This window comes from Anomalospiza imberbis, chromosome 12, assembly GCF_031753505.1.
Source record: "Anomalospiza imberbis isolate Cuckoo-Finch-1a 21T00152 chromosome 12, ASM3175350v1, whole genome shotgun sequence".
NCBI classification, from domain to species: domain Eukaryota; kingdom Metazoa; phylum Chordata; class Aves; order Passeriformes; family Viduidae; genus Anomalospiza; species Anomalospiza imberbis.
In genome coordinates, this window is record NC_089692.1 from 21,243,893 (window position 1) to 21,269,492 (window position 25,600).

The 25,600-nt window shown below is 45.6% G+C and overlaps 2 protein-coding genes across 4 annotated transcripts in view; both read left to right on the forward strand.

Moving 5' to 3' along the window:
• TAT (tyrosine aminotransferase) overlaps positions 1–9,743 on the forward strand; it is a 44,091-nt gene extending 34,348 nt beyond the window's left edge. Inside the window, exons 1-12 of one of the 2 annotated variants that reach the window (XM_068203307.1) lie at positions 80–218; positions 1,832–2,074; positions 2,254–2,358; positions 3,182–3,249; positions 3,630–3,788; positions 3,968–4,106; positions 4,620–4,672; positions 5,042–5,194; positions 6,096–6,224; positions 6,587–6,670; positions 8,228–8,326; positions 9,063–9,743. In XM_068203307.1, coding sequence (XP_068059408.1) covers positions 1,840–2,074; positions 2,254–2,358; positions 3,182–3,249; positions 3,630–3,788; positions 3,968–4,106; positions 4,620–4,672; positions 5,042–5,194; positions 6,096–6,224; positions 6,587–6,670; positions 8,228–8,326; positions 9,063–9,206 — 1,368 coding nt within the window. In that variant the 5' untranslated portion in view covers positions 80–218; positions 1,832–1,839 and the 3' untranslated portion in view covers positions 9,207–9,743. Of the gene's footprint in view, positions 1–79; positions 219–1,804; positions 2,075–2,253; positions 2,359–3,181; positions 3,250–3,629; positions 3,789–3,967; positions 4,107–4,619; positions 4,673–5,041; positions 5,195–6,095; positions 6,225–6,586; positions 6,671–8,227; positions 8,327–9,062 lie in introns of those variants that run through there. The other variant, XM_068203308.1, reaches the window with a different exon arrangement.
• A 2,380-nt stretch (positions 9,744–12,123) lies between these two features.
• Positions 12,124–25,242, forward strand: CHST4 (carbohydrate sulfotransferase 4). 2 transcript variants are annotated; one of them, XM_068203312.1, is made up of 3 exons: positions 12,124–12,694; positions 19,985–22,032; positions 23,681–25,242. In XM_068203312.1, the coding sequence occupies exon 2, from the start codon at positions 19,998–20,000 to the stop codon at positions 21,174–21,176; it is 1,179 nt and encodes a 392-aa protein (XP_068059413.1). In that variant the 5' UTR covers positions 12,124–12,694; positions 19,985–19,997; the 3' UTR covers positions 21,177–22,032; positions 23,681–25,242. The 2 variants fall into 2 exon arrangements, with proteins under 2 accessions (XP_068059413.1, XP_068059412.1); XM_068203311.1 differs by lacking the exon at positions 12,124–12,694 and adding an exon at positions 14,483–16,147.
• The last annotated feature ends 358 nt before the right edge of the window (positions 25,243–25,600 follow it).

Genomic DNA, 25,600 nt, shown 5'->3' on the forward strand with positions numbered 1-25,600 from the left:
ACTACAGTTGCAAAGGGGAGGAGAGGTCATTTTTGGGTGGGGAGAGCAGCCCTCTCTGTGAGCCAATGGCTAAATGATTCAGTCTCAACGCCCAGTTTTGGGGATTATTTCATGGGCAAAAATTCACAGGACTTTCCTCTCAAGGGGATTTGTCCTGGATGAAAACTAGGGACTGGACCCCCAGGCTTGTTGGTGTCTCCCTGTCTGTGCTGTAGAAGGTAAAGTGCTGTGCTCTGGTGCCTTGCTTCTTTCAGGTGGGTAGTGGGGAGTTCTTCCCTGGCTGCCTACATGGAAGGTATCTATTGTGCCTGTGTCTACAGCTCCTCTTTTCAGAAGAACCATGTTGCAGGGTGGTGTAAGGGCTCTGCTAGGATAGACTGTATATTTGGGATACAGCCCAGCTGCTGAATTGAGATACGTGGCTCATTTCTAGGCTCAGTTTTTTGTGCAGCCCTGCTGTATATTTCTTCAGCTGACTTTCTTCTGGTGGAGAGGAAACCCAGAAGGTTTCAGCAGAAAAACTGAAGCCTTGCTTTGTGACCTTGTTAGATCAGTCTGGGTTGCTGTAAATGTCCTAATAATGCACTGCTGATAGAATAACTGCAGCAGCATGGGGCATCTCTAGGTGCAATCTTCACTGAAACACTGAGAAATTTGTTCAGATAGCAAATCTTGTCTGAACCAGGCAACACTACAGCCCTTCTGGCTCAGTCTCTGCGTCAAGGAAGGGGAAGCTGTGCTGTATCTGCCTGTGTGGGGCTATGCAGGAAAGGGACATCAGGAAAGGGCCACTGTTTACTGAATTGCTTTTCAGTGGAGCAGAGAAATAGGACAGAATAGAAAGCATAAGCAGTTTGCGGCAGGATTACAAGGTAGTGTGCCAATATTAGCAAAAACAGACTTTGTGGCTCAGGAGATCTGCCTCTTCTGTGCCCTATCCCTAAACTGCAGGTGGAAATCCCTGAGTCATCATCAGTTTGTAAGTTAGGCTTTTCCTGTCTGGTCTAGCTCGTGTTCTGGGTATAACATGCTGGGATGTGTAAGTCACTTTTGTGACCATTTTTGGGTCTTGGAGGCAGCTGTTCCTCTGCTGTGCCTTGCTTGTTACTCAGTTTCAGGTTGAAATACAGGCCCTTTCTTTGGGGCAGCGCTGCCTCCTGGATTTCCCTCTTGGCCATACTAGCCTTGCTCCATTTCCTAAGCATTGCCTTTTGCTCTAGGCTCTCTGGGCTGGGCTGTTCTCTGCTGACAGAAGTAAGTGTATGACCTCTATCCTGCCACTGCCCAGTGCATCCTGGTAACATTGAAGAAGAACTACCTTTTTGGCATCTGATATTTGATTTATAGTGCTGCATTTCTGTCTGTAAACTGGAGGAACATACTGCATATGAACACACATGGTGGGCCAGTCCTTGTGTTTGCAGGTTGAGGTGTACAAATTGATAGCTGGGGGGAGAAAGTGGGTGACCCGGTCCTTCTGTCAGTGGAATATTGAATCTGCAGTCGAGCAGTGACTACAACATACTGCTAATTCTTGGCTTCTGGCTTTAGCGGGGCTTTTTCCTCTTCAGTGCAGGAGGTCCATGCTAGGTAGGGGTGCAGCTAACAGAAGTGCCTTAATCTTTCCCACTGTATTGCTCTCTCACTTATGCATGGGGTTTCACTACATCCTGGCCCTACTTGCTGCTGCTGCTTTGTCCATAGGCAGTAGGTAGTGTCTACAGCTTTTGGAAGTTTTACTTATGGGCTGCATCCCCAAATGCAACCCCAAACAAGACTCCTTGTTTGACATGTATTAACTAAGCCCAGGAAATTCACTTTGCGCTGACAGCTCTCAGGATGGACTCGTACCTGATCCAAGTGAATGGCCATGGAGATCATGCCCCTATGCTAGATGTTCATCTCAAGAACACTGGGAACACCATATCACCAGGGAAGGTGAAGGGTCGGAAGCCAAGATGGGCTGTCAGGGCTTCTGAAATGTCAAAGAAGACTTTCAATCCTGTCCGAGCCATTGTAGACAGCATGAAGGTGGAGCCCAACCCAAAGAAAGCCATGATCTCCTTGTCCTTAGGTGAGCATAGTCCTGTGACTGAAGCCTCCAGGTATTTGGATCAGCTGTGTGGCTGACAGATTGCAGGGCTCTGAAGCACAAAGTTTGTGCGAACACCAAGGGATAGGTCAGACAACCACACAGCTCTGTGCCTGTCACAGATCAGCGAGAACTTTACTGTTTTTTCAATCTTTGAAAAGGAGACCCGACAGTCTTTGGAAACCTTCCCACAAATGATGAGGTCACACGGGCTGTGAAGGAGGTTTTGGACTCGGGACAGTACAATGGTTATGCTCCATCTGTTGGTAAGTTGACAAAGCTCATCCTGTGAGAGTTGGATGAAGTCATACACCAGCTCCTACCCCACAGCAGGTGTATGGAGGTGTGTGGAGACGTCTTTCCATTAGCTCCCTACTGCTGTCCTCACCAACAGTCACATGAACACACAAGTATATGTATCCCCAAGATACACCTGTGTGCTCTTTCCTGCGTGGGCTGTTTGAGGCCCAGAGATCCTGCAGAAGCTTTTTGCTGCCCTAGTCATTGGGGCAGACAGCGTATCAAGAACCCAGAAGGGCCTGGGAGTGTGTGTCCCTGCCATGGGTTATAGCCAAGCTCCTTTGTGATCTGCCTTAACCAGTTCCCTTGGGCTCCCTGACTTCACTGACACCATGAGCCTTGTTAGCAGTTAGTGCCAAAAGCATGCACAGAGCATAGATCATGCCTGTATCATGGGACCCTCCATCTGGTGCCAGGGAGGGCTGCCCTAGTGCCATCACTAAACAATGAAAGCCACGTCTTGGCTTCCTTCTGGCTCAGAAAACTCCCTGGCTACCTACCACTCTGCTCCTGTCAGTTCTGTCCCTGGGACATGCTGGGGCCAGAGTTTGCCTGCCCTGCCCAAGGTTTGTCCCTGCTCTTGGCCATCCTGGCCCAGTCTTGGGGCTGCACGGTGCTTGGCCTGAGGCAGGACAGTCTCTGCCACCCTGGGACACCACCAAGCTGGGCTTTCCCCAGCTCACAGCAGCTGTGAGCCTTGTGCTGGTAAGAAGAAGGAAACAGTACTGGTAACAAGAAGGAGAGAATCTGTAAAAACCTCCTTTCCATGTCTGACTCATCTTTCCTCAGGCTACCAGTCCTGCCGGGAAGCTGTGGCTGCATACTACAACTGCCCGGAGGCACCACTGAAGGCCCAGGTACTGGTGCCCAGCCAAGGCACTCCCACTTCAGTGCAGACAGGGTGCTGCTGCCTGCAGACCATGGGGCATGGGGGCCCTGCCCCAGCTCTCCCTCCCTGCCCAGTTACAGGACTAAAGGCTGATCAAATCACTTTGTCCCAAGGTGGCCTCCTGCTGCTCTCATCCCTTCCCTGAGCCCTTCACCTCCACTCTCCCCAGGAGGAGGTTTAGCTTTCCACCAGCTGAAGTTTCCCCGCTTTCAGTCAGGCCCTGGCACTGTCTTTTTGGCTGAGAAGCTCTCCCTGGCAGAGCTGAGCCTGGATGTTATGCCACTCCTGTGTGTCCAGAGTACTTCAGAGTGGTTGTGCTTCCCACTGACCTCTCTGTGCTCTTTGCAGGATGTCATCTTAACGAGTGGCTGCAGCCAGGCCATAGAGCTTGCCTTGGCAGTGCTGGCAAACCCAGGCCAGAACATCCTGGTGCCACGGCCTGGCTTCTCCCTCTACAAGACTCTGGCATTGTCTATGGGAATAGAGGTCAAACTCTATAACCTCTTGGTAAGTAGTGGCAGGCCTGGAAGGGGCAGCCTTGACATTTCTCCTCTCAGAAATACCCTGGCCCTGCCTGGGAAGTGGCTGAAGGTGACGTGAGTAACCCTGGGTGCCCTGGCACATCTGACCTTGTGTGGCAAGTCCAGTTCCTCAGCTGTTACTTCCCTTTCTCTTCACTTCACTAGCCAGAGAAGGCTTGGGAAATTGATTTGGAGCACTTGGAGTCTTTGGTGGATGAGAAAACAGCTTGCCTCATTGTGAACAACCCATCGAACCCCTGTGGCTCTGTGTTCAGCAAGAGCCACCTCCAGGAGATCTTGGCAGGTGAGCCTGCCTGTGTGTTTCTGGGGCTTGGGGCATGGTTGCAGTCTAGTGTCTGCCCCCATTGCTCGTGTCTCAATCACTGCAGCACCACGGCCAAGGGCTTCGCTTCTGACATACTCCACCTCAGGAATGAGGGCTTGCTTAGTGTAGAGGTGCTGTCTTACCTAGCCAAGAACATGCAGAGCATGTGTCTTCCTCAAGAGTTCTGTGTGACTTGGACTGCTCATTTCTCCCCTCTGGCTCTTCACTTGGAGTGTTCACAGGAGCCCTGTGCTTCCTTGTCCTGACAGGGAAGGCTGTGCTGCCAGTCCCCACCCAATTGGAGGAGAGCTAGGCTCAGTCAGGGCAGGGATCCCCAGTGGTCAGGCTCACCAAATGAACAGTCTGTAGGAGGAAGACAGGGACCCTATGCCCTGAGACAGAGCTTCCCTCAGAGCTCTGCCAGGCCCTGCAGGGCAAGTCTGTTCCCATGGAGGATGCAGGTGGCCAGGCTGAATGCCCTCTCTTCCACAGTGGCATCAAGACAGTGTGTGCCCATCCTGGCTGATGAGATCTACGGAGACATGGTGAGCGTCCATTGCAGTCCTTTGCACTCGCAATGCTGCTTCTCCTTTTTGATGTACCTAATCCTTGGCCATGGCAGCCGGGTCTCTAGAGGTGAGGGACAGCTCCACTTCCCTGGGCCTGGGGCCATGTCTGGAGCTCCCAGTCCTTTGGAGCAGAGTCGTAGGGGAACCTCTCATATCCAGCTCCCTTCCTCTTCCCAGACAGCTTGCTTTTATGTCTGTGCACTTACCATGTTCATACTTTGAAGCTGTGAGTTTTCACCATCGGTTTCCCATTGCTTCCCTGCATCCCTTCTTGTTAAGCCTCATGCTCACCCCAGTTCTCACAGTAAGGGGCAGGGACAGCCCTAACACAGTCTCCGGTCACAGGTATTCGCTGACTGCAAGTATGAACCCATTGCAACTCTCAGCACCAATGTGCCAATCTTGTCCTGCGGTGGCTTGGCAAAGCGATGGCTAGTCCCTGGCTGGCGGATGGGCTGGATCCTAATTCATGACAGGAGAGACATCTTTGGTAATGAGGTGAGAACTGCTGTGTTGCTGTCATGGCAACAGACTTGCAGTCTTCAGTATGTAGATCACCAGGTCTTTAACTGATACAGGCAGGTACTGCTCTTTTGCTCTCACCTGGGTGTCACCCAATTGTGCTTACCCGCTTTTCTGCCTCTCCTTCATGTCCCTTCCTTACTCCATCTGCTCCCAGACATGGTCTTCTACCCACATCTACGCTGTAACTCACTCAGTTTCTCTGCTGCTCATTAACATATGCCTTTTCCTTTTTCTGTGCTTCTAACTTCTCAGAGAGCTCCAGTGTGCACTGAAAGTATTGCATGGCTTATCCAGCATGTGGAGTCCATGTGTGGTGTCTATGTGCTCTTACATGGTTTCTCTTAAAATTAAGAACAAAGCACCTCGCAGTGCTGCCAGTACTTTATCTGGCTATTTTTCAGCTGTGTTACAAGGACAACCATCTACTGCAGTGACCTTTCCACCTAGAAGGCTCTCTGCAGAGGAAGAGGGAGAAGAGAGGACCAAATGAGTGAGCAGAAAAGCTAATATTGATTGTCCTTACCTGGCTTTGAAAGTGTGTATTGTGGGCACAAACCAAAGGGAAATGCAAAGTTGTATTTGGAGCAGCTCTGGCTTTACTTTTATTATCTATATTCCAGCCTGGTTTGAGTCAGATTGGGAAGCTCCAAAGGTTGTCTCTGTTGGCATTTCAGTCTGAAACGGAGGAACAGAGAATGGCACTGTAAATAGTCTGCTAAACCTGGCATATAGTCAAACAAATGTTCTTTAGTACTTTGTATGCTCACTGAAGAGAAGGGTGTGAACGGCCATAGAGATACAGGAAGTGAGCCTTGGAGCTGTTCCTTTCCTTTAGGGAAGCATCATCTAAGCTGCAAATATTATGTTTTCTCAGATCAGGGATGGCCTTCTAAGACTGAGTCAAAGGATCCTAGGACCCTGTACAATTGTCCAAGGAGCACTGGAGCGTATCTTGCAGCGAACACCACCTGAGTTCTACCACAACACCCTAAGCATCCTCAAGGTAAACAGGCTGTTATAGATCAAGTAGGGCTGTTCACAGATTGTTTGGAAGGAGATCAGATCAAATTCCAGCAGGAGACATTGTAAAGGGCAGAAATACTGACTGTGATAACGTTCAGGCAGCCTAGCTCTGCAGCTGGAGCTGCTGACCCAGGGGATGGAGTTTGGCACTGACTTCCTGAGCTCAGCTCAGTAACACCTGCTGTACTCAAGGCCATGATCTCCCATGCTGTTTGCATTTGTTGTCCCTTTATTTGCAGTAGGCAAACCTGTTCATAGTCCCAGTCCAGAGTTTGGCTTCCAATCACTGAGCTGTTTTCTGGAATTTCTCCTGTTTTGAAATTTCTCCTTTTTGCTTTTCAGTCTAATGCTGACCTTTGTTATGCTGCCTTATCAGCTATCCCTGGCCTTCAGCCTGTCAGGCCTGCTGGAGCCATGTACCTGATGGTAAGTGAGGATCGTCAACACTCACCCTAGGTCTGGTTGCCTGAGCTAGTCAATGTTTCAGATTGGTACTCGCCACCAGGTCTCCGTTACTGTGCATTTTCAAATTGTCCTGTGTGGTAAATGCATCCCTTGGTCACCTTAGAAGGCCAGGATATGCTGTTAACTGCTCACAGAGCAGAGGCCAGTACACTTAACCCACTTGCTTCTGCACAGAACTCCATGATTTGTACTTATCAAGACAAGGCTGTTTCACCTGGATATGAAGCCCGCTGGCAACTGGAAGTCCCTATAAAACAAGGCAGAATATCATACCTCCTGAAGAAGATGTAGCCTTCTTCGTACTAGCATGCCTGTCTTCTTCCTGTGGTGTTGCCTTTTCTTCTGCCTTTTCCCATGCCTGTTTGCTTTAAAGTTTATAATGTGCTGAAATTTCCTTTTTCATCTCATCAAGATCAATTGAGAAATTTATGACCCTTTGACACATTTGAATTTTTTTTTCTTTTATTTTGTTAGATCTGATAATGTCTCCAGTTTTTCATTCACTCTTAAAATGTGGACTCAGAACTGGACAATACTGCAGTATCTGTCTCACTCATTTCTATAGAAAACTCCTTATCACTTGACCCTGTTTCAAATTTTACTCAGAGCTACACAGGTCATTTTGCTCATGCTTTTTATGTAGAGGCACAACTCTAAGATTCTTTCACACTTATTGTATTTCTACAGTAGCTGGCTGTCTATTTAAAATTAAGTAATGTGTTTATTTTTTGTTTTCTACTAGCTCTTTCAGAACTTATGTAAGCAAATTATCTCTCAAATTACCTGTTTAAGAATATTTTCATGAGATGTTTAAAATCTTCTTTGGTTATAAAGGTCAGTCTGGATGGGGCCCTGAACAAGCTGATCTAGTGGGTGGCAGCCCTGCCCATAGTGGAGGCATTGGAACTAAATGAGCTTTAAGGTCCTTTCCAATCCAAACCATTCTGGGATTCTATAAACAAATGGCCAGAATAGCACTGTCTTTATGTGAGAGATGGACGGCTGCCTTCTTTCCAAATACAGAAAAGAAATATTTATTGAAGATTTTACCATTTTTTGTGTCATTTTACCAATTATATCATCCTACAAGGATTTATTTTGTTCATAATATTCTAGACCTTGCAATATTTCTTTTTATTTTAAACCAAAGCATTAATTTTTTTTCTTGCATGACAGGATTATTAATGCATATTGAGTTCTCTACCAAGCTCTGTCTCAATGTCTTATTTATTCCTTTTCACTTCTAATTGGTTACTGTGTCTTTTCTATCAGGTGTTTTTTTAATTGAAGCAGCATTTAACTGAAATTCTATCTTTAGGTAGTTAATGAAGGCTTTTTCAGAAGCCCAGTTTTCATTTATATGTTTCTGTCTTGCATCCCAGGCAGCCCAAATCATAAGCAAAAACTGAGGGCAGACAGTTGCTCTCGACTGGGAAGTCATTGGGCCATGTGTGTAAACAAGGACACTGTAGATAGTTTTGGTGCTCTTGATTGCCATGTTACATCCCTCTGCTGCAGGTTGAGATAGAGATGGAGCATTTTCCAGAGTTTGAAAATGATGTGGAGTTCACTGAGCGACTCATCTCGGAGCAGTCTGTGTTCTGCTTGCCAGCCACGGTAAGCCTAACACTGAGAGCCCCAAGGAGCTGTGAGGCCAAAGCAGGGTGGGAGAAATTGTAGGGATTTGCAACCCTGAGCTCTGAGGACAGGCTGGGAGCTGTGTATGCAAGTGTCCATGGTCTGTAATAGTGTGTAGGAGCTGGCTGTCAGCTCCTTGTGCTGTGTGTGGCAGTCTCTGGCTCACTAACAGCCCTCAGTCAGGCTGCCAGGATCTTCCCAACTCCAGGCTTGCCCAGTATTTCTCAACCTGGCAGAGCTGTATCCCTGAAATCCATATACCCCCACACTTCCTTGCTGAAGGTGCTTCCTCAGAGGAGTGCTCCCACCTATGTTCCTTTCCTCAGTCTATTTCCAGTCCTCCACCCCTCCAGACACAGGGAAGGCTGAGAACATCTGTGACTTGCATTCACCTCCAACACTGAATATGGACAGGGCCTTAAATATTCTCCAGCCCTCTCCTTCGCTAACTCCCTTCAGCCCATTCCCTGCCCAGTCTGGTCTTCACAGTTCACACAAAGTCCTCTGGCCTGTCCCCCTCACAGCATCATGTCTACACAGATGGAGATGGGAGATTTGCTTGGAACAGGAAAAACGGTCTAAGGGAGCAAGAACCAAGCCCTCCTGTTTTACATGGACTGTATTCATGTGCTGGTGCAGCTCATGGTGCCAAGGCAGGGCTCTAAAACTGGCACTATCCCAGGTAATCTGCCAGCTTCATCTTTTCTCATTTCAGTGCTTTGAGTACCCAAACTTCTTCCGCGTAGTGATCACTGTGCCTGAGGAGATGATCTTGGAGGCCTGCAGTCGCATTCAGGAGTTCTGTGAGATGCACTACCAGGGTGCTGAGGGGGCCCAGGATCTGGAGTGTGACAAGTAGCTACAGCTGGCCCCCTGCCTCTGTCAGGCTAGACCTTGTATGAGGCAGCAGCTGGGCAGGCAAGGTTGCTTCCAGCCAGTCCCACCTCTCCCTGCCTGTAAGCAGCCACTGTCCTGCTGCTTCACTTTTTGTGCTCCACAGACTCCTCAGCATTATGGAAAGAAGAAGACACTTCTCGCTCCTCCTCCACTAGAGCTTGCACATCCTCTTGCTTCCAGTCCCCCATGTCTCTGTAGAATCAGCATCTGTGCCCTGTGTTGGCCTGTGCTACCTGTGAACCAGCTGCAAGCAGGGGCAGAAGGTTGTTCCTGGGTTGGGCCCTGTGACAAAGGCCCTGTTGGCCCATGGCTCCTGTGCTGGCCACACTTCCCCTTGGGGACAGGAGAAGGCTGCTGTCTTGGAAGATAAGAGAAAAGTACCCACCTCTCACTTCCCTGTGTTACCTTAGGAGTCCAGAGCTCTTTATACCAAGCCCTTTGCATGATAAAGGGAGTAAGTTATTGTAACTTTTTTATTAATAAAAATTCTGACATGGCAGTCCTGCACTGTCCTAGGCTTGGTCACTGTGCGGGTCACCTTTGCTCACCTCATGGTATTGCAGTGCACCAGGCATGTCCCTGCCTGCCCAGGGCCATCCTGTGTGCCAGCAGGGATATGGTGAGAGTGATTCAGGCCCCCAAAGAAACCCACCAACTCTGAGAGCAGGATGGGCCCTGACAGCTTGACACAGACTGGAGCCAGCCCCTCCTGGCCTGATGATGTTGGCAGCTTGCTGTGGCAGCCAGTCCACTCCCCACAGAATAGTCCTGTCTGCACCTTCTCCTTGGCCCTCACAGCCTCCCCCACTGTGGACCCCAGCAGAGCAGTGGGTGCTGTGCTTGCTGCTCCAGGGAGGCAACTGTCCCCAGGACTGGAGCCAGGCATGCCTGAGTACTCAAGGCTTGGCATGCCTTTCCTGCTGTAGTGGTGAATCATGGGGTGGCACCCCACAGCTCATACTATATGTGGTGTTTGTGACATGCCAGCGGTACCAGGGTTACTGATTGCTGAATACGTCAGTTCCATAAAGTAATAAGGAACTGGTGGCCTGTTTTCAGTTTATTCAGTGGAAATGGGAGGAGATGATAAATGCCCATTGCAACATGTGTTCTGGTGAGATGCTCAGGACCCATTTCAGGAACTGTCAGAGGGGCAACTTGTGTAGTGCCTTACATTACCACCTTCAGCTCTGTTCATGTGTCCTCCCACAGGGTTGGGATCCACAGATCAACCCTGCCTCCCCAATGACAGGAAACGTGAGCTAGCTCTAGATTACCCCCGGCCAGTCCTGCCAGGTTCTATACGTTCAATTGCCTCCCCTTATCTTTCCCAGTACAAAGTCTGGGTGCCAGCACTCCATTAGAGGGGAGGGCTAAATGAGAAAGATAGCAGTGTATGAAAAGGTCTTTGACATGTCAGCCAAGTGTCCATGCTACATCTTTTCCTTTCAAAGAAAGCAATCCCAGAACAAAAAGAGAGGGAAGCTATGGGTGAATGGTACGCAGCCTCAGAGATTTCATGCCATTAGACCTTCAAATAGAGCTGAATAACCAGAACTGCTTAAGAAAAGACATTGACAAGTAACAGGCAAGGTGGTGCGTGAACGGTTTGTTGGACCAGGAGTCCTTTACAGCAACATAATGTTGCTGCATTGTTATGCTATCATGAACCTACTACAGCTTTAATGTACCATCTGCTTCCTTCAACTCTTCTCCATGTACCTTAGGTTCTGTGGCTTTAATCCCCATTACTAATAAACAGATCCTGGTTTTAGAGAAAGCTGATCCTTCGAGATCACTTTTCCTTCAGGAACCCCTTTTCTTTCAGAGTCGCTTCAGAGATGTCTGTTAACATGCAAATATTCTGCAATAATTAACACAATCCTGTTTCTTTTTGACCAAGCAGCATTTGACTGAGAAGGCTGAGAGAGCCAGCAACAGAGGCATATACATACCTCATAATCTCAGGATATTTTGATTTCTCAAGGCCACATCCTCCATTGTCATCTTTTGTAAACATATCCTTTTGACCACACCTAGGTTTTCCCTGATGCGATAGCAAACTAGCATGAAACCACAAATGTGGTGGTATCATTTTTCAGGTATTATACTCACAGATGCTTTGTGTCATAGTGTGGGTGTAGGTTAGAGCACCTTGCCAGCCATACAAACTAGCCTAAGTTGGAGTTTGGAGGTACTCTGTGCCAAAGAAAACCCCTTCAGCATTGAGACCAAGGAAGAAATCAAGACACAGATCTGAAGCTGCTCTTCAGAGATGCTCAGACAAGATCTGCAGAGCTTTAGCAGAACTGCCTCAGTGCCCTTTTAACTGATTGTGAGAAGATAAGGGAAAATTGGCAAGGAGGATTGTAAAAACACTCAAATGTCTTGCAGGTGAAGTGTAGAAAAACACAAATATTATATTAATTGTTGTTTAGTCTTGTGTGTTTGGTAAGTGGTACATCTGTCTTTATATAAATAGGCCTGTGCTAGACTTAGAACCACCCTATTAAACATGTTTGATATTCCTGCTTTGCTGTGGTAATGATCAAATCTCAGTGGTAAACTGTGCCTGCAATAATCCCCGATATACATGTGAAAACAGCAGGTTTGGTGATCCTTGAGCATGGACTAGACTCCACAGTGCTGTCATCCCTGTTTGTGTACCTCTGCCTGGGTCCTACTTTGAGGATTCCCTGGTTGGTGAGGTAATGGAAATAAATTTACTCTGCATTTCATCTGTGTTTTTGTGGTTGTTCCTGCATCCTGCCTGTGCCGGCTCACACACTGATCCACAGCTGTCCTCCCTCACTGTTGGTCTTAGCTGAGGACCAACAGTGGTGTACCCTGGCACTGGCTTGCATTGTGCATCGGCACTTTTCTGTGCTTTCTGGGCTGGCCATGTTGAGGATTAGGGTGATTTACCTCAGATATGGAGACCTAGGCAAGGAGGCAACCTCATGCCTAGGGCTCTCTTTGGGAAATTGAAGGAACTTCTCAGCTTGAATTGTACTAGTCCTCAGCTTCCAAAGGGGCTGGCAGTAAGTTCAACCCCGACAGGGAAACTGGCAATGTAGGCAAGCTGGGACAAATTGCACCTGCCAGCCGTGAGATCATCAGTTCCCCCAGGTGTTTTAGGAACATCAGTGTAACCTGGCTCCTGGCACTTGCCTCACCCACTCCCTCTTCCAGTTGCCCTGACTGCCTTCAGCTGGTCTGTAGACCAGAGGGGAGGTCCCTGAGGGTCTTCCTGCCTTGGGGCCATGGCCTTTGGCTGCAAGAGCTTGTCTACCCTAGCCTGCTCTCTACCATCATGTAGCCTTCTTGTACACCTGCAGTGGGAAGATGTGGTTTTCACTGATTTGGACCCAGGATGGCTGCAAGGAAGCAGTCTGGGGGATGATCGTGGAGGCCCTGGTGAACCAGAGCCCAGCATTTCTGGGAGCTCAGGTAAGGCCTGAGCAGTGCATGGCAGTGGAACCCCAAGGGGAGGTGTCCATGAAAAACTTTGTATGTGAGGCCTGGCACATAACCTTGTTCTCCCGGGGTGTGCTGCTTTGTCAGGGGCCAAAGGACCTGACCTGCTCTGGTGGCATTACCCACCAGAGGCACATATAGGTTTCCACAAGCATGAGAAGTGGCCAGGAAGAGACTGTGGATGTAAGAGGAGGTGGCAGCAGTGGGCTGGGAAACAGTACTTTTTTGAGGTGACTGGGAGGGATTTTCTAAACCAGAGTGTGAGAGTGTAGAGGAGCTCTGCAGGAGAAGGAAAGCTTAGTGTGGTCAAAGTCATGGCATTGACAGGACAGCCACGCAAGACACATCCTCAGCAGGGTTCCAGTAGCTAGGAGGCACCTGCCAAGCTAGCTAAGCTTAGCAATTGATCAGAACAAGGTTGAGGTTGTGTGTTCTACACTAGCCTTCAGCCTCGGTCCTCAGCACAGGGGACAGCCTCCTGAAGGGCAGAAGCACTAGAATCTTCCTCATGGTCTGGCTGTCTGGCATGGGCTCTTACCGTGCTGGGAGCCCAGATCTATACCAGCCCTTTGCTTTGTCATATATTGTCTTTGTTTTCCTTATTTATCTTGGGTCAGTGTTCCCTGAAGCTTTGCCAAAGCAAAGAGGCGGTGTCAATAAGTCTGAATTACTTATTTCCTGGATACCTGACAGAAATAGTTGGTGCTAGCACAGGGTCTTCTGCACTCCAGTGCATTGCATGGGCTATGCATGCTTCAGGTCTGCTTGTTGCTTTTGTTTCTCTCAACTCTAAACTAGCTGTTCTGCTCCCACTTCAGTTCCTGTGCTGGCTTCTGGTTTTAGACTGCCTATGTACATAAAGAAGGCGAAAGCTGACCAGTGAAATTAATTCAAAAGTTGAATATATACTTTTTTTCCTTACTATTTTTCTCATTTATGTGTTCATAAAATATTATGTGACCTCCTTCTTTCTCTTGTATTTTCTCATTTTCCTGTTCCCCCACCACTTGATATTAGTGCTGTATTACAATGAAGGCAAGAAATGATACTGCAACTGTGCAAGGGTGAGAGAGGGAGAAGGTCAGCCATTATCCTTGCTCTTGCCTAACACATCTTTGGGTTCTTATGTGCCAATTCAGACAAGTCTATTTATCTCAAACTGCCTCTAAATAAAAATATAACTTTAAAACTTACTTCAAAGACAAGAAAAAAGCCACAGGTACATCAGCCTGTCCTTGGAGAGATGCCACCATATAGGACACATTTATTTGTCTCATTTTTCCTTGTTCTGGAAGGCATATGGGCCAACAGCTGCTTACTTCTTCAGGGTGTTAGAAATACAAAGTGTGATTGCATGGGCAGTTCACAGAGATTACTAGTCTCTGAGTCCACAGAGAGAAGGTAGAAAATAGAAATGTGTCATTCCCTGGACATACTGAAACAGGCCTTTGTCTTTCCTGTGCTGAGGACCCCTGAGCTGGATGCAATATTCCAGGTGGGGTCTCCCCAGAACAGAGTAGAGGGGAAGAATCTCCTCCTTCATCCTGCAGCTCATATTGTTGGTGACACACAGCCCAGGACATGACTGGTTTCTGGGCTGTCAGCACACATGGCTGGCTTATTTGAAGCTTCTTGTCCACCAACACCCCCAAGTCCTTCTCAGAACTGGTATCAGTCCATTTTCCACATGGCCTATATTTGCGCTTGGGATTACTCTGACCCCGTATGCTTCTGCTTTGCATTACAAAGCTTTTGAGTCAGACATATCGGGGAGCATGTTGTTTGTTTTCAGGAGCCAGAGGTTTCCTCCTTCAAGTGTCACAGTATGCAGGTCTCAGGAAATACAGTGTGTCAGACCAGTTTCTCCTCCCAAATCTCAAATCCAAGGAAGAGCACATTCTCCTCCTCTGTGCAACTGCTCATACTACAGAGGATGCCATGTGGAAAGCTCAGACAAATAACTGGGACATGGAGTCTATACAAGTAGAAAAATCTGCTCAATCCTTTGACAAGATGACTGCACAGTGGTATTCAGTGCTGTCATAAAGCCTACACATTGATGCCAAGGGATCAGCATATCTCGGGCAAACTACATACAGCTGGAACAGGAGTTTTGATACATCTCTCTTCGTGCAACTGTTAGCCAGGGAGGAATAATCCTTCAGGAAGAGCCACTCAAGTGGTGTGGCCTCTACAAAGGTTTTCTAGCACCTAATGACATACAGGTAAATCCCATGTGTCAGTGCAGGGCATGGGAACACATAGCAGAAGTCCAGATTGCACCGAACATTGTGTGGTCCTCCACAGGGCCCTACCTGGACCACTGCCAACTTATCACCTTGTTTCCCAGCCCAGGGTTACCAGGGCTTGACCATTTGTGTTTGCAATGCAACAAGTGAAAAGGAACATGACCTGCCCCATTCAGATTGTCCCTCCTGCTGGAAGCACCAGCCTTGCCCAGATTTTTTTTCTTTTGCTGTCTCCTATACTCCACTTGCCCTGAGAGCAACAGTGAGGTCCTTGGGAACACAAAGAGGACACCATTAAGAGGTCTATATCTCTCCAGACTGTATGACAGAATCTATGAGATCTGGAATAGGAATGACCCAAAGCAACTGTCTCTGTGTGTAAGTATTTCTCTTGAGCCCAGTGCTGCCCTGTTTCACTACTTTACCTGGCACAGTCCCATTGCAGTTCCAGCACCCTTGTGAATCATTAACAGACCAAATCCAGTTGCTCCTTTCACAGATTGTCCTTTCACACAGTTTTCTTTCCCAGCCCCGAAATGTTTCATTCAAGCAAGGTACAGACAGAGAAGAGTAAAAAAGATTTTATGTGAATCTGCATCTGCTGACAACATGACAAGCAGCCAGAGCAATAGTAGGAAAGTATCCCCTATCTCTGCACTCATGGTGGGCAAGCTGGTCCTCTTTGCAACTTGTTTGTCCTTTGCTCTGACATTCTACAGCCATCCCTGTTCCTGCTCTTACAGGCAGCAGTCTTTTTTGGGGCTTGTAATAGGAGTTAAAAGTCTCCTCAGTTTCCTTCCTGAATTTTCTGGCCCTGTTCCTTTACTAGCAGCACTTGGTCATTCACACCCCTGCAAGAAACTGCCATTTCTGTACCTTTTGCTTTGTGCAGGGTGGAGTTTTCTAGTATAAGGCTGGTCAAAGTAGGCGGGCAGTGTAGAGCAGTCAGTCTTAGAGCTGGGATGTACATGAAGAGGACAGGAAGGGACAGGCACAGGTGTAGGTAGGAGCTAAGTACATGTGCATATGAGACTCCAGCATGAGGGCAGAGTGCCTGTACATGAATGCACAGCTGTTCGTGTGACTGCCTGGAGGCGTGTGTACCACAGCAGCGAACGTGTGTGAGGGCAACTTTGCTTGAATCAGGTCTCGTGGTGCTTCATAAGGACTTGTTAAGGTGAGATTTTCAACCATTTCTTGGTATCTAGCATAGATGCTCTTGATGCCAGCAAATTGTGACAATTTTCTGCAGACAGAAGCTGTGGGTCTGGCTCAGAGGGTAGTTCCTGCTTCTCCAGACAGTCTTCTCAGTGCCTTTGTTCAGCTTTTCCCACTAGTGTGAGTCATGCCAGCTGCTCACCCCTGAATGGGCAGACGACTTCTAATTCTGCAGAAACGGACCAGGCCAAATTGAAGCAGCATTTGAAAAAACTGTGAGCAACCATCAGTGCCATCAAAGACAAGTGACAGGAGCTTCTCTGATACAGATCCTCTTTGCTATACTGCTGCCATTACAGCAGTGGGGAACCTGTACGTGTCTGGAGAATTCCCTCAGACTGGCAGAGCACTCAACATTAGTTTGCACGGCACAAGGTGTTTTTGGGCTGTAACTGTCTCACACCTGCCAGAGACATGCACATGTTCAATAAACCTGTAATTTGGGGATATGGTGCCCAATGCTGAGTGCTTTTCATGGGTACATTTCCCTTGGGCTGCTTGCTGCTTTCTGTAACACTTGCTCTTTGCCAGGATCAAGCTTTTCCAAAGTCCCTGTGTGTTTCTAGAAAAGCCTAAGACTCTGCTTATTTTTTTTTTTTTTTTTTTTTGAAACAAGCTGCTCAGGCAGTATTTTCATGCCTTTGCTGTGGGAGACACATGTTGATACTGGATTGTTTTATTTTTCAGTAGTTTTTATATTGCATCCTTTGTGCCCTGAGATTCTTCCAGTTCTTTCTGCTCTCAGCCAAATCTTGGCTCTTCTCTGTTAGCACACACACTGTTACAGTGTGCTTTTCTTGTTCTGCAGCTGAGATTGTCTCAGTTATTCTGGGCTGTTCGTTACTTGCCAGCTCTGTGAGGGCTTCATATTTTCACTTTTGCAGTATGAAATTAATTCCATCACTGGTGACTGTGGATGCGTGCTGTAGAGAAAATGCGGTTAAGCTTAAGACCTTAGTTTAGAAACATCCCAGCTCCCATGATTGAGAAATACAGTGGTGAAAAATAAGGTTATATAATTAGTATTTATCTCATATTAGGGAATGTATGTTAGATAGTATAGTATGATGCTGCTCTTTCATTCCTCTTCATCAGGCACACAATTAATTTCAGTCCTTTTACTCTCTATGGAACAGACTTCTGATGGCAACAATTATCACTATTTCTTATATGAGTGAAGAAGCTGTTGAAACTGTGGTCTCACATGACATCATTTATATCAAAAGCAGTCACTCTGTGAAATACCTAAAACATCCAGCTCTCCTACCCTGGGACAAAAGCATACTCTTGTTTCCTGAAAAAAAAACTGATTTCATTCTCATACTCAGGCATTTCCCATGTAGGTTTCCAAAGAAACAACTATTTCTGTGGTTTTAAATCTGCCTGGGTATCTACCTTCATGCCATTGTTCATGTCTGCTCAACACAATTTTTCTCAATTAACAGCTTCTGGCTATATTCCAGGAACTCTGTCAGGAGTTAGAATAACAATATTAATGGTGCCAGATGGAAGTGATGTCGTCAAAGTTCATTTCGAAATCAGGACTTTTGGTAAACACTGCTTGTATTCATTGGGAAGGAAGAAGCGGATATATCACTTATTTTTACAATAGTCTTTGATTGCAGCTCTTCCTAGGGTTGGTCCAAATAGCAACCTGATTCAGCTCCTTGTCAGACCTGAACACTACAGGCCATTTGTTTAACCAAAAAAATCAGAGGGCTTCTTGTCTAAGAGACAGGAATGATGTGGTCCCTCTCTAAATGCACAGCCTCATCCTTGCCAGACATTACTAAAGTAAAATTCATATTGTGGTAGCACCTGTTGGCAACAAACAGACTTACCCATCAGGCTGGGTATTTTCCTTACTCTGAGAAATTATAATTGCTGCCTTATAAACCCTAAGCTCAACAAAAATGCACAGCAGGTTACTAAGATAAAAAAGCCAATTTATGCACGTATGTTGGAGGCACAGATTAGTACTGTTTCTCGTTTGTTAGCAGCAGTGACTCTACATGAAAATCTGAAACATCAGTACTAGAGGAACTGAAATCATGGGAGGAGGCACCCCTGTGCAAATTAGTCTGAAAGCTTTGCTGCAGAGGAAAATTGAGGCAGAGCATAAGGAGGAGGTTAGGGAAACTTTGGGAACATTCAAAATTACTGTTGACCCAGATAGCATGGCAAGCATGTAGTAGGGATGCAATGTCTGCACTGCAGCTGAGTTGAGTGATTTTATACCTCTGCTGCTTGTGTAGGGGGGCTGCTGATTGGCATGGGAATAGCTGCTTGAGTCTCATGCACTTGTGGACTGCACAAAAGTAGTGTACAAAGCTGGAAGGGCCTGGGCTCGGATGCTGCTCTGTCTGGGATTAATATCTTGCCCTAAAAGCCCTGCTCACTCAGTCCTGTCTTGCTCTGCATCCCCCTGGAAGGATTGACCATGACTAGGAACCAGAGAAGTTTTTTCAGTTTTAGTTCACCTTGGAAAATACAAAGCACCTGCACTAGCAAGAGAGGTCTCCTTCCACTGTGGCACAGCTAAACTGCTAACCTGGCAGATGGCAATGGGGAGCACTCCATGCTGCCTGGGTTTCAGTGTTGCACAAGGAGCCTGTCCTCAGGGGTGGCCCATGCTGCAGATACCCAACCTGTATTTGAGGCACAGTCAGACACTGCTGGGGGACAGAAGGAGAGCACACAAGGCAGGAGTAATTGGCAAAGTGTCCTTTAATGTATTTAAAAAAAAATTTAATGAATTCTTTTTGCCTCAGATCCCATCTTCAGTGGTGTATTTCCTGCAGATTACTATGCCAGCTGGTATTCAGGCTATGAATTATTTCTGTGACATTTTCATGCCATATCCCCAATGGCATGAAAATTTTTAGACATTTTCCAATAATTTGGTCATCCTCCTCCACAGGCAGAAGAGAGGTTTAGTGTATGAAACAAGGACCCAGTTTTGGGCAGATCTTTGATTTCAACTAGCACATTGTATTGTATGTCTTCTCATAAAAGACCTATAGGACGAGTGGGCATGGAGGGAGGGATAGCAAGTGACAGTCTTTAAAAAGGAGTTAGGCTAAGAAGGGGGTTAGTAGGGCAGGTACGCAGTTAAGCCTGCCTACACAAAGATGGGTCTTTCTAGCAAAATTGCCTACAAAGCTCTGTCTGGAGAAGATACTGTTCTTGGATTTATTACAGTGCCAAGCTTCTTCCTTTGGTATGTGAAGTTTTCCCTGTGGTGACAATAAATGTTTCCTGAAATTTTAAAAGAAGTATAATCAAAACAAAAGGGAACCTACATTGTATGTTTACAGCATTTCGGCATAAAAATAATTGTAAATATTGGTCAGAGTAAGGTGTTCAAAAGTAAAATGTGGAACTGTTAAATTCTGAACACCTCAGCAAAAAGGGAGGGTTTGCATCTTTCCCTCATAAAAATTGCCAGGTATATTGCCATTATGTACGTGAAGCACACATTTGTCTGTACCAACTTATTTCAGTGCACTCAACTAGCTCTTATACTTTGGTAAAAGTGCAGACAAGCTTTTCAGTATCTTCTAAGATTATATTAGAAGGGCTTACTGACAAACAGTGGTTTCGCTGCAGAAGACCTTCAGCCCTGCAGTACTTATGTCCTTTGCAAAGACACCTTGTGTGGTAGTTGTCACAGTGTCACTAGTAGTGTGGCAGCTTTCCAAAATCTTGTGCCTGCGGAGGGATGCACAGGAGCCTGATGCCCCACATCTTGCCTTTTTCATCATCTTGTGATGCTGAACTTCCTCTGTCTCTGCAGGTCCCTTGCAATCATGGTGAAGTCTAGAAGAGTGCAGGTGCTCCTGATTCTGGTAGTTCTATCCTTCCTTCTTATCCACTTCCTGCCCTGCAGCAACAATGCCCATATGGAAGAAAAACCTTCTCCTGTTCACATCCTCATTCTCTCCTCCTGGCGGTCAGGATCCTCCTTCACTGGACAAATCTTCAGCCAGCACCCCAGTGTCTTCTACCTGATGGAGCCTGCATGGCATGTTTGGGTTAAGATGTACCAGAACAGTGCCAAAGTCTTACACATGGCAGTGCGGGACTTAGTCAGGTCGGTCTTTCTGTGTGACATGTCTGTGTTTGATGCCTACATGTCGAGCCAGAAGAAAAAGTCCGATTTATTTCAGTGGGAGACAAGCCGAGCTTTGTGCTCCCCACCTGCCTGTGACTCATTCAGTCGCAGTGACATAATCACTGCAGGTAATTGCAAAACCATCTGCGGCAAGTACCCATTCAGCAAGGTGGAGGAAGCTTGTAAAACCTATAGCCATGTTGCCATCAAGGAAGTTAGGTTCTTTGACCTGAAAGTTCTCTATCCCCTTCTCACTGATCCATCCCTGAACCTCAAAATCATTCACTTGGTACGTGATCCTCGGGCTGTGTTCAGGTCCCGAGAGAATACAATGGCAGACCTGAAACGTGACAGTAACATTGTTGTGGGGCATCAGAAGACAAAGGGAGAAATGGGGCCCTACAACACAATGCAGGTAATCTGCAAAAGCCACGTTGAGATATACAAGGCAGGAAGTCAGGCCGCTCCAAGCTTTCTGAAAGACCGGTATCTGCTGGTTCGCTATGAAGACATTGTCAGAGACCCACTAGCAAGGGCTGCTCAGATGTACAGGTTTGCAGAACTCCATTTCACACCAGAGCTTCAGAAGTGGGTCCACAACATCACCCACGGAAAGGGTCATGGAGCACAGGCCTTTGATATTGGGTCGAGAGATGCACTGAGAGTATCCCAGGCATGGAGAAAGACACTTCCCTTCCAGAAAATAGAAAAAGTGCAAAATGTATGCAAAGAGGCAATGGATTTGCTGGGCTACCGGCTTGTTCAGTCTGAAGAAGAGCAGAAAAATATGTCTCTGGATCTTCTGTTTGCCCAGAACTCCTCTGAGTATCAAATTTTGAAGGCAGAAAAGCTGGTCTCTGCACCTACTCTCTGAAGGCTGCAGAGTGCTGAACTATTCACTAGAGCCAAAGAGGACAGAGGTGCAGGCATAGAAGTGTAGGAGTGTGCATGGATGCAAGAACAAGTGGTACTAGAACCCTGACAACATTCAGGAGAGCTATTAGCAGCACAGGGTGATTCTCTAAGACCCCTGGAGATACAGCCACAATGGAGGCGAAAGTAATGCAAGTTTGTTTTCCAAATTAATTATGTTTAGGTTGGAGCATACAGAATGCCAAAGGAGTAGGATCAGATAGCAGAAGCTCAAACCCCCCACAGACCACAGCTGAAGACGAGGGAAACCACATGGAGCAATTGCACTGCAAAGAAAGAGGAAATATAAAAGGAAGCTGAACAAAGAAAACATTGCTTGACGTGCTGCCAGGCAGGATATGTAGTGCCAGAAAAGATGCAAGGATGACTAGACATTTGGTTTCTGGCAAGATGTTGGACTTTGGTTTTGTTTTGTTTTGGGTTTTTTTGTTTTGTGGGTTTTTGGGATTTGGTTGGTTTTGTTGGTTTTTTTAAATGGTTGCAATTTCAAGGCCAGTTTTCCTTTTGTTCCATTTGTGTGCCTAAGTATCCAGCCTTGGTGGCAAAGGTGGGGAAATATTCATGTTCACTCACTGTATAATGGAAAAATGGAATAAACCAGCTATTGCTGAAAATAAAACTCCTGGGTTTTCATGTGGGAAACCGTTTATGTGATGATGTGAATCCATTTATTTTTTTAGCTGGAATAAGTCTGTCTTCTAGCTTTCAAACCCAAGAACAGCTGTTTTCCTGGGAATTCCCACAGTCCACATAGGTGCCAGAAGAATTCATGCTAAGGTTGAGATCCTAAAGACAAGGTAAAGACAGATTTCATTGGCATACTGAGAAGACAGGTTAATGAGAGTGGATTGAAGAAACAAAGAGATCAGGAAGTTCTCCTGTTGAAATATTTGGTGAGAGTATTTCTTGTCTTGGAGCACAAAAAAATAAATTTAATGGACTATGCCATTCTCCCACTTCCAATGGGAATATATAATTCAAACCTGAACAACAGAATTGTTTTCACCTGGTTTTAAGTGTTCCAGAGACAAGGAGAAAAACTCGCTACCAGATTTGGGGAGGAGTGAAATGCCTACAGATACCTATTTCTGAATATCCTTATTCATGCGTAAACTGCAGAGTCCCTTTAACACGCATCTACAGAACACTCGCTACCTTAGCAATATGGGTATCTGTATTCCTAGAGCTAAACCCCTAACCCCTGAAAAGGGCAGGATGTTGTATTATGGAAATAAGTCTTACTACTAGGGATTGTGTTGAATGACAAAATCCATGCTGAGCAGGCAGCATTGGCCTCATGGTAGTAAGTTCACTGAAAGCAAGGTATCTACCTTTACACTGTGTTTACGCAAATTTAGGGCAGGCAGGCAAACTGATACAGAGAAGTGGGAGTTGCACTGCACCACAGGAGCACAGAGCCACCGTTTTTCTTTATAGTCTCTTTAAAATAGACCTTAACATATTCAGCTAAAAGCACATTCTTACTGAAGTTTTAGTAAAGAGCTTCCTCCTGTAAGTGCCAAGAAGCTGGATTCTGAGCAAAAATAGATTCTTTTTGGTATGTTGCTCCTTATCTCTACATTAACCAATGTCAGCTTGAATGGCTTAAATTTTATTAGGAATACTGGTTTTCAGTGGATGCAATCAATTCTGTGTATCAAGTGTTTACCTGAATTAAAACCTTCACAGTGTTTCCAGTCAGTAAAAAAATGACATAAAAGTAACATGTGATGCATTTCCCTAATGTACTGTTTTGAAAATTACTTACACTTCTGTTTCCTAAGCATAAGCAGAGAAAACGCAGAATTGTTGATTTCAGTATGTCTTTATTACAGTCCCTTAGGTATGTTTCCTCAATACAACAATTTGTAAGATTTTCTTTTCTTCTGGAAACAGCAAAGTCTGCTGCCAGTCTGAAAAATCACATGAAAATGTAAAGTTGTCTTGATTCGAGCAAAGATAACTTAAAATACTTTTTAGAGGAGGAAAAAGAAAACTCAACAAAAATCCCCCAAAATCTCAAGATGCTGATGATGACATGTAAAACTACGACTTTGGCATATGCAATAAGGATCACAGAAGTCTGTTTAGAAACAAACATTAAGCTTACATTGTACAAGTTTAAAAGAGTAAACTCTGGTTTTATACCAATGAAATGTAAGATGGAGAAGTCTCCAGTCAAAAGGACATTTAAAAGCTGACTCTGTGGTACTCCAGTCTGTTGCTCTTCAAACTGGTGCATACAATCAGTTTTTCATTGGTAACTCTAGTTATGAAAGCATAGAAATTAATTGATTTTGATGAATGCTGGCTAACTCTAAAAGGAAGCAAATAGGAAATATCCAAATTCCAGATAATAGTTTGCAGACCCACAATTTCTGGCTGTAGAATTCTCTTTAACTCAAAGTTCTTGTGTGTGCATTGCCACTTTACTCACTTTTCCAGGTATACAAATATTGCTGCTCCAGACAATAACAGAAAGAAACTTCTTTGAGCTACAGAAAGAACCTTCCTGACCTTTTGTGAGAGTAGAGGAACCTGATAGGAATATGGAAAACCAAACTGTCTCCAGCATGTTGAAAGGATAACTGTGTTGTAGGTAAGACCAAGCACAGAAAACAAGGATTTTTATCATGGGAAAAGACAGAACCAGAAGTAGAACCATACAATATGGTGTCATCTCTGGGTCCTCCAGGTTTTAACCTGGTAAAAGAGACCTAGACCCACATGCATGCACAAGCAAGTGCATCTGTGGATAAGCAGTGCCTTTCAGGAGTTCATAACAGAAGAAAGAGGGCAACCTTGAGTAAACAGTGGCCTTTGTGTCAGTTCCTACACCCACTGAGGGCACCAAGCACACAGGGAAAGATTCTCAGCATTAGACAATGTGTCCATAAGGCTCTGCAAAGGGAAAAACACTGTATGTGAACTCAGAACTTTGCACTAAACCTTAGACTAATTGCTCCAATAAGATAAACTCACTCTTAAAATTAGTGCCACTTAGAATTATAAAAAGACAGAGTAAATCTGACCATTTTATATTGCAGCTATTTAATGCGTTCTACCTCTCACTTTGAATTCTAGAGCAGTTTTGTTAAACAAGACCATTGCGACTCTATGGTGCTGCTGAGGTGTGTACACAGTCCAAGCTAGAATGGGAGTTTTCAGCTGCAAGAGGTGTCAGATCTCCTGTTCATGAACCTGGTCATCAGCAAAACTTGGATTTCAAACCAAGCTGGTAACATTCCTAATGTATAAAACAATTACTTTATTAGCTATGTTGTCTTGCATTCTCTCATTAAGTGCTTGTCTGGCTTCCACACAAATCTCAAATCACTGTTCAAAGTCTGAATAGCATGACTATGCCAAATAATTCTCACTTTTTCAGTCCAGTGAAACGCTGAGTAGTGCTGTTTTAGCATTTATTTGGTTACATTGGTTAACTCCTTGAATAATCAATAAGTGTTACAGTGGCTTCCTGAAGCAGCAGTCTCATTATATCACTTTTTATCTTCTGTATAATTTTAATTTGGCTTAACATCAGCCATTTCACATTTCACCTTAATTTTCTGAGTGCCACAGTGCAAGATGGAAAACCCCAAAATGTTAACTATTTAGTGAGGTTAAAAAAAAAAAATCTTCGCCTTTACCAGCCCATTTTATTTCACCAAAAGAATGAATCCCAGATTTTTAGGACTCACTTCAAATAATATTAAAATAAGTAACCAGAGCACAATTTCAGGCTAAAAGTACTGAGGTTTGTCAGATTATGACTGTATCCCAGCAATAGTGTCTTCTCTCAAAAACAACTTAGGTGATAGATACATAACCTCTGATCATTCCCTCTTAACTTTCATTTCCCACTTCAACTATTACTCACAGCCCTGAAAGCTGGTGTACTTTTCCCAGCTAGAATATACGGCCTGGTATAAGCTTTACTTTGATTAAAGCAGATCTCCGAGATCTGCAGAGAAGCAAAATAGGCCTTTTAATACAAAAAAATTAAAGCATTTATAAAACTTTGATCAAATTTTCCACTGTGTTTCTGAAATGACAATTACATTTATGCAACTGTACTAGATCAGTAACGTCTGTTGCTTTTTGCTAAGAAGACAGGCGACCTGGTTTCAAGGGACAGCACGGCAACCCAGCCTCGCCCGGGTCACTTGGGCCATAGACACGCACGGACACCAATGTGGTAGATGGTCAAAATGGCATTTATTACTTTATCTCGTGGAGTTATATAGTCAAGGGGGCTTCACTACGTCAGAGGGGGATGGTGAGACTAACTAGAGTTAGTAAGGAGTGCAAAACTACTGAAGTTAGGAGGGGTTGCATACCTTCAGGGGTGATAACATATCTTAG